Raw genomic sequence first — 8,113 nt, 5'->3', positions numbered from 1 at the left:
TCTGAAAAATGAGGGAGAAACAGCACTTTCAATGAGAGGACAGTGGAAATTTCCAGACATGAGTCCAGCGCGTAACCGGGAGTGTGCCTTTCCTTTTCTATTGACGAAGTTATTGTCCGGTTGAAATATGATCGATTATTTATGACAAAAACAATCTTAGGATTGATTATAAACATCATTTGACATGTTTCTACGAACTTTTATGGTACTTTTTAGATTTTTCGTCTGTCTGTTGTGAACGCGCTTTGTTCCATTGGATTACTGAAGAAAATGCACCAACAAAAAAAACGGAGGTTTTTGGACATAAAGAGGGACATTATCGAACAAAACGAACATTTATTGTGTAACATGGAGTCTTCAGAGTGCAACCATATGAAGATCATCAAAGGTAAGTGATACATTTTATCACTATTTCTGACTTTAGTTACTCCTCTTCTTGGCTGATGTTTGTAATGATTTGTCTGCTGGGCACTGTTCTCAGATAATCACATGGTTTGCTTTCACCGTAAAGCCTTTTTGAAATCTGACACAACGGTTGGATTAACAAGAAGTTTATCTTTAAGCTGATGTATAACACTTGTATCTTTTATGTATGTTTATTATGAGAATTTCTGTTTTGTTGAGTTTCACGCTCTGCAATTTCACCAGATGTTGTTTGAGACAGTGGATTACTGAACAAAACGCGCCAACAAAAGAAGATCATCAAATATAAGTGATTAATTTTATCGCCATTTCTGAATTTTGTTTCTCGTCTACTAAGCTGGTTACAGTTTAATGATTTGTCTGCTGAGCGCTGTTCTCAGATAATCGCATGGTTTGCTTTTGCCGTAAAGTCTTTTTGAAATCTGACACCGTGGTTGGATTAACAAGAAGTTCATCTTTAAACAGATGTATCACACTTGTATGTTTCATGAATTTTTATAATGAGTATTTCTGTTTTTGAATTTGGCGCTCTGCAATTTCACTGGATGTTGGCCAGGTGGACACCCCCTAGAGAGGTTAACAAGATATTGGTCTGATAGTATTGGCAGTTGTATATTGAGTGGTAGCACCCAAACATCTTTATTTTATCAGTTCATGTTTTGTTCAGGGTTTTACATTATCTGCAAATCTATATATTTCACTTAAATTGTCTACTGTGAATTGTACAAAAACATTGAATTCACTTAGAATAATAGATTTTTTTGAAACAACCAATTCACTGAAACTTGCTGATTTTGTATGATCGAATGAGAAAAGGCTGTTAACCTGCTAGACAGATTCTAACTACTGGATCTTTACCTCTGTCGTTACAAAGAGGAATGTAGTAAGGTTTGACTTAATCCAGCACCCAAGTCAGTTCTCCAAAAAACACAAAGCCAAATGTAGTTTGTTTCTTAATTCAAAGGGCAAAACAATGGTGCACATGCAACTTCAGTCAATAAGAAACTGATTGGGGGTTGGTTCATTCAATGTAAAAGTACATTGTATGAAGGGTAAACACTTTTCTGTTTGAGAAAAACACTTCAAATTTGATAGATGTTTCCAATCCATGGAAACAATAGCTGCAGAATCCAAACAAAGTACACATCCTATACTCAGCCTCCTTAACTCCTGAAAGTTTTCATTTAAGAATTTTAGCAGTACAAATATGAATGCTCATAAAACATGTCAAAAAAAATATTTATAAAAAACAACTGACTTGGTGAGAGAAGACCAGAAAAATCTCTCCCCGAGTCCCCCCTCAGAATGCAGGACTAACTGGCTTGTTCTGTTGTTGCATGTTGAGGTTATCCAGAGAGTGACCCTCCTAATGTTCCTATCCTCCATATCTTCCCCAGGCAGAGGGCCAAATCCATCCTTCCACGCAGCAAGAAGCAACATTCCTGAAGGCTTGAGGAGAGCCTCGGGTGGGGCAGAAACATACTGACTTTCATTTAATTGGATTCCTGCTGGCTCCGATCCAGTGTGAGACAGTGATCCAGGTGAGGAGGAGACTGGGTGGTTGCTCTCAGCTCCCCTTGACAGGGTGAGACTGGCACCCAACTGGCTGAGGAGGGGCAGTTCACTGGGTTGTGTGGGAAGGGAAATGTTTTTTAGGAGTTGTTGGCCGAGTTCTCATTGCTGGTTGAGCTGGAGGACGGGGGTGCAGAGGAAGAGGCAAAGTTCATCCCTGATAGACCTGGAGGATTCATGGCTGTGTTCAGTCCACTTAAGCTTTTCCTGCACACTGGACATGTGTCATGCTTTGGAAACACACAGGAGCACAAACACAGAAGACATCATTATATATAATCAATAATCTTCAACAAGATTTTATTTTCCGGAAAGTAGAGCCCACAGTTTTTATTGACAACTTAACTTGACCAGGAGAAACTCTGGTTCAGGAAAAGGTCAGAAGGGGTCAGGAAAAGGTAATCTAGGTTTTGTCAATGATAGCACTAAAAGAAAGGTACATACGAGTGGAAAGGTCTTACCTGTTCAAGCCAGGGTACTATGCAATCATTGTGAAACAAATGATTACATGGAAGTTGCCTAACGTTTTCTCCAGCACTGTAGTCTTCTTTACACACTGGACATTCTAGACCGGAGCCTTAAAACAGAAAAACAAATTCAAGATGTAAATGTGTTCAACAAAGGCTTAAAAACACCTCCAAAACCTATGACCTTCTAATTTCCATAGAAAATGAGCAAGACCACAACAAGTCCAGCCCACAGGGCCTGAGGTGATGAACTTGACTGTGCTGTGTGTGTGTGTTGATATTCAGGGTCACTTACCTACATGCTCCTGTGTGATTAGGACTGTGGGAAGGCTCATGATTTTGTCCCCATCAGCTGGCGGAGGGCCAGTGTTCTCAAACTGATTTAATAACTATGGGACACACAAAAAAAATATTTATATATTTGATACTGTGTGGATCATGCTAACCAAACAAATAATATTTTCACAATCCAAATGCAGGTATTTTGTTGTTGTTGAGTTCGACAGTGAATTTAGAAATGTTTAATAAGGTGAGTGGTAAACAGTCATTAAATACCTGTGTAATGATTGCATCTAGTCCGTTGGCACCCCAGGCGTAATCCATGGGGTTTGAGTGAAGCACGCCCCTATAAATGAAGAAACAAAAGTCAGCTGTAATACAAAGAGTCAGTAGGAAACCTCTACAAAGTTTTACATAAAAACAATTGGTCATAGTCCCAAGATACTGGAATGTACTAAGTTGAACTCACCAGGGTCCCACACCAATATTTGGCACTGCCGTAGGGGCAATTATTCCATTCACTAGCTGCTGAATGATTCTACAAGAGGACAAAACATTTTGGTTATGCTCTGCATGCGTCCAAAAATAAGACCTAATTGCATCATTGCCTACATAGAACATGTCATCAAAGCTCAGAAGAAAAGAGACAAGCCTATCACTGGGAACATCTATGTGAATCATGGAACATTTAAAAAGGTCCCACAAGTCACTGAGCTTACCCCTCTAAAGTGGGCACTCCCTCCGGTCTCCCTGCCTGCCTCCTGACGCCATGGCGACCGCGAGGTTGCCTGGCGCCGTATCGCTGCCGTGATGCCAACTCCCGTTCTCGCCGGTTCTCTGCGTCGCGGTTGTCCTCTGTTCCCAACCCAGCTCCTCCTAGCCCTGCTCCTCCCAACCCAGCTCCTCCTAGCCCTGCTCCTCCCAGCCCCGCTCCGAAGTCAAAGGAGTCGTCAAAGACACCCATAGCAAACTGCCCGTAACCCGAGGGGAATGTAAATATATTTGAAGGGTCCACATTCTACAAGAAATGGACGTTTCACAAACAGATGCATTCATAAATTACTTGGAGTTCTTTCTGTACATACTATTCAATGTTTATAGTCAACAGAAATCCCAACTAGGCCTACGTCAAAAACCAGGTTCCGATTTTACAAGGTGTGTTTGTTTGTTTGCTAAGATAACAATATCATGGTAAAGCCTTTGTTTCTCAATAAGCAGAGTAAATAAGCTGAGAAACCTCAAATGGATGTTGGTTCTGGTCACCGCTGGAGATGGTGGATGTGGACCCATTTTCACTGCTGTTCAGGAAGACAAACATAAACAGTTAGCATTTTTGGAGAGGGATTTGATTTAAATGTGCACGCACACCCTCTTGACCAGAGTGCTGTAATCATAGGTGAAAAGTTATGTGATGCCAAGTGACAAAATCTAGTGACAAGGTTGCTGACATCTTTAATCAGACTGTCAACAGAATGCTTGCGTTGATGTCACACATTCAACAAACCGTCTCTCCTCCAGCAGTTCCTCAATAAAGCCAGATTCACACCGAGGACACGTGTAATCCTGCAAACAAATATTACAACACCTTTAAGTGTCATTTTCGCATTCACTCTACCACAAAACAGACTAGCAATCAGCTATTGAATCCCTACTTTACTACATTCAACTACAGTATCAGTCAAAAGTTTGGACACCTACTCATTCAAGGGTTCTTCTTTATTTAGACTATTTTCTACATTGTAGAATAATAGTGAAGAAATCAAAACTATGAAATAACACATGGAATCACGTGGTAACCAAAAGTGTTAAAATCAAAATATATATTTTAGATTCTTCAAAGAAGCCACCGTTTGCCTTGACAGCTTTGCACACGCTTGGCATTCTCTCAACTAACTTCACCTGGAATGCTTTTCCAACAGTCTAATGAGTTCCCACATATGCTGACCACTTGTTGGCTGCTTTCCTTCACACTTCAGTCCAACTGGGTTGAGGTCATGTGATTGTGGAGGCCAGGTCACCTGATGCAGCACTCCATCACTCTCCTTCTTAGTCAAATAGCCCTTACACAGCCTGGAGGTGTGGGGTCATTTTCCTGTTGAAAAACAAATGATAGTCCCACTAAGCACAAACCAGATGGGATGGCGTATCGCTGCAGAATGCTGTGGTAGCCATGCTGGTTAAGTGTGCCTTGATATCTAAATAAATCACAGATAGTGTCACCAGCAAAGCACCCCTACACCATCACACCTCCGCCTCCATGCTTCACAGTGAGAACCACACATGCAGAGATCATCCGTTCACCTACTCTGTGTCTCACAAAGACACGGCGGTTTGGACCAAAAATCTCAAATTTGGACTGATCAGACAAAAGGACAGATTTCCACCGGTCTAATGTCCATTGCTCGTGTTTCTTGGCCCAAGCAAGTCTCTTCTTATTGGTGTCCTTTAGTAGTGGTTTCTTTGCAGCAATTCGACTATGAAGGCGCGATTCACTCAGACTCCTCTGAACAGTTGATGTTGAGATGGATCTGTTACTTGAACTCTGAAGCATTTATTTGGGCTACAATCTGAGGTGTAGTTAACTTTAATGAACTTATCCTCTGCAGCAGAGGTAACTCTGGGTCTTCCTTTCCTGTGGCGGTCCTCATGAGAACCAGTTTCATCATAGCGCTTGATTGTTTTTACAACTGTTCTTGAAAGGAACATTCAAAGTTCTTGAAATGTTCCTTATTGACTGACCTTCATGTCTTAAAGTAAGGATGGACTGTCGTTTCTCTTTGCTTATTAGAGCTGTTCTTGCCATAATATGGATTTAGTATTTTACCAAATAGGGCTATCTTCTGTATACCACCCCTACCTTGTCCCAACAACTGATTGGCTCAAACGCATTAAGAAGGAAAGAAATTCAACAAATTAACAAGGCACACCTGTTAATTAAATATGTTCTCTCTGCTACCGCACGGCAAGCAATACCGTAGCGCCAAGTCTAGGTCCAAGAGGCTTCTAAACAGCTTCTACCCAAGCCATAAGACTCCTGAACAGCTAATCAAATGGCTACCCAGACTATTTGCATTGCCCCCCCCTCTCTCTCTTCTATGCTGCTGCTACTCTCGGTTATTATCTATGCATAGTCAATTTAATAACTCTACCTACATGTACATATTACCTCAATTACATTGACACCGGTACCCCCGCACATTGAATAACTCTTCTTGAACTGCACTGTTGATTAAGGGCTTGTAAGTAAGCATTTCACAGAGAAGTCTACAGTTGTTGTATTTGGTGCATGTGACAAATAAAGTTTGATTTTGATTTAACATTGACTCTGTACCCTGTATATAGCCCCGCTATTGTGATTTACTGCTGCTCTTGAATGATTTGTTATTCTTCTCTTACTTTTTGGGGGGGGTATTTTCTTAAAACTGCATTGTTGGTTAAGGGCTTGCAAGTAAGTAAGCATTTCACTGTAAGGTGAAAATACCTGTTATATTCGGGGCATGTGACAAATACAATTTCATTTGGAATTGAAATGCACCTCATGAAGCTGGTTGACAGAATTCCAAGAGTGTTCAAAGCTGTCATCAAGGCAAAGGGTGGCTAGTTTGAAGAATCTCAAATATATTTTGATTTGTTTAACACTTCTTTGGTTACATGATTCTATGTGTTATTTTATAGTTTTGATGTCTTCACTATTATTCTACAATGTAGAAAATATTAAAAATAAAGAAAAACCCTTGAATGAGTAGGTGTCCAACCTTTTGACTGGCACTATATGTGTGTGGCCAATATGAGAGAAAATGTTGACAAAAAGGAGATAACCCAATTGAACTACACGGTTAAGAACAGTCAAGAAGGAAGGAGTTGAATTGTGTTCGGTATTTAATTCAGTGTTCATTACCAGCAAACTGTGGAAAGCCTACTGATTAACATGTTTCATTGTGAGAGACACCTTTAGTATTCTATGACAGATAATTCCAGCACCTGACTGCTATGCTGGTGTGACTTACTGAATGGCACGCAAACACACACCAAGAAAGAATGCACTGTGCCATTGTCACTGTGACTAGAATTAACACTAGACATAATATTTTAGGTTTGGCATTATAATCTGCCAACAACCTCTCTCCTCTACATGTCTATGCTTTCTACAGAAAACATAAATGCCATCATCATGGAAATATTACAATAAATTGTTCCTTGAAGATGCAGGAAAAATCAACATATTATATGACTAACGTTAGCTAAATACAAATCTCCCTCTAGCTAATCTGAAGCCTACATGATGTTTGGTTACTGAATGGAATCATTTATGACTAATTTGGATGCACATGCCATTGTCAAGCATTGCTGATATCACAGGCAGTTCAGATGCATTCCTTGGCTAAGACTATTTGTCCCATGTGTTGTCAGATTTATAGGCAGCTAGCTATGTTATTCCCATTTATATCTTGCACACATGAATAATGAGCCGTGAGTATACAATAATTGCTGTCAAGGTAATTTCATGCCCTAGCTATAAATCAAGCTGGTTAACGTTAGTACGCGCACACAACCAGAATAACTAGCTAGCTAACGTTAACTACAAACGACGCAACACAATACAGGCTAGCTAGCTTGACCGATAAGCACATCAGATGCGGTTAGTTAGCTAGCGAGCTAATCTGTCTCTGATTTTACAAGCTTTCTATCTAAAAATATGAGCTAACTAGGCTAGTTCTCGTTAGCTGGCTAACAGTCAGATGCAAGACGTTGAAAATATGGTTAGCTTAGCTCAATGACTGTATATATGATGGGGTTTAGCTAGCTAGAATTTTTAAGGACTCGTTCAAACGTTCAAGACCAACAACAATTGATCTACTCTCCTCGACTAATTGTCTTTCGCTTCTTGTCAACGTTACTTACGGGGAGACGAGGGCTGATCTCTTCCGAACATCTGTGACAGAAAAACCGGCTGGGCCATGGAGGTGCTTCCGCCATTTTTTTGGTTCTCTGTTAGAGGATTCAGTTGGAGGGTCGTCACTAGTTACTACAGCCACAAAGTCATAATTATGGCTAAACCCAGACTATTTCTACAATTATCTTCTTCAAATCTGATTTTAAACCTAACATTAACCACACTGCTAAGCGTATTTCCAAGCCTAATCTTAAATTAAGACCAAAAAGCTAATATTTGTTTTCATACATTTTTACGTTATAGCCAAAGTTAGTGCAGTATGATTCTCCAATAGAAATCCCCAATCACACTGGTAGACGATGTCATGGCGACGCTGGCTAGCTAAACTCATGAGTAGAAACACTTAATCGGGTCTAACGGTCGTCTCGCCACAAACTGCGCATGTGCAGCCGTCAAATCAAAGGCACTCCTTCGATAT

The 8,113-nt window shown here is 40.4% G+C and overlaps 1 protein-coding gene across 2 annotated transcripts; it reads right to left on the bottom strand.

Moving 5' to 3' along the window:
* Window positions 1–1,029: 1,029 nt before the first annotated feature.
* Window positions 1,030–7,826, bottom strand: LOC115151818 (E3 ubiquitin-protein ligase RNF126). Of its 2 annotated transcripts, none has more exons than XM_029696071.1 (9): window positions 7,644–7,826; window positions 4,246–4,304; window positions 3,979–4,039; window positions 3,461–3,711; window positions 3,211–3,279; window positions 3,018–3,087; window positions 2,758–2,851; window positions 2,457–2,572; window positions 1,030–2,225 (listed from the first exon to the last, which is right to left on the bottom strand). In XM_029696071.1, exons 1-9 carry the CDS (start codon window positions 7,716–7,718, stop codon window positions 2,076–2,078), a joined length of 945 nt encoding a protein of 314 aa, XP_029551931.1. In that variant the 5' UTR covers window positions 7,719–7,826; the 3' UTR covers window positions 1,030–2,075. The 2 variants fall into 2 exon arrangements, with proteins under 2 accessions (XP_029551931.1, XP_029551930.1); XM_029696070.1 differs by having other exon boundaries at window positions 3,461–3,759; window positions 7,644–7,825.
* Window positions 7,827–8,113: the final 287 nt, after the last annotated feature.

This window comes from Salmo trutta, chromosome 17 (genome assembly GCF_901001165.1).
Source record: "Salmo trutta chromosome 17, fSalTru1.1, whole genome shotgun sequence".
In the NCBI taxonomy this organism is placed as follows: Eukaryota; Metazoa; Chordata; class Actinopteri; order Salmoniformes; family Salmonidae; genus Salmo; species Salmo trutta.
Note: the sequence above shows the minus strand (reverse complement) of the source record. Positions and strands in the feature narration are given on the sequence as shown.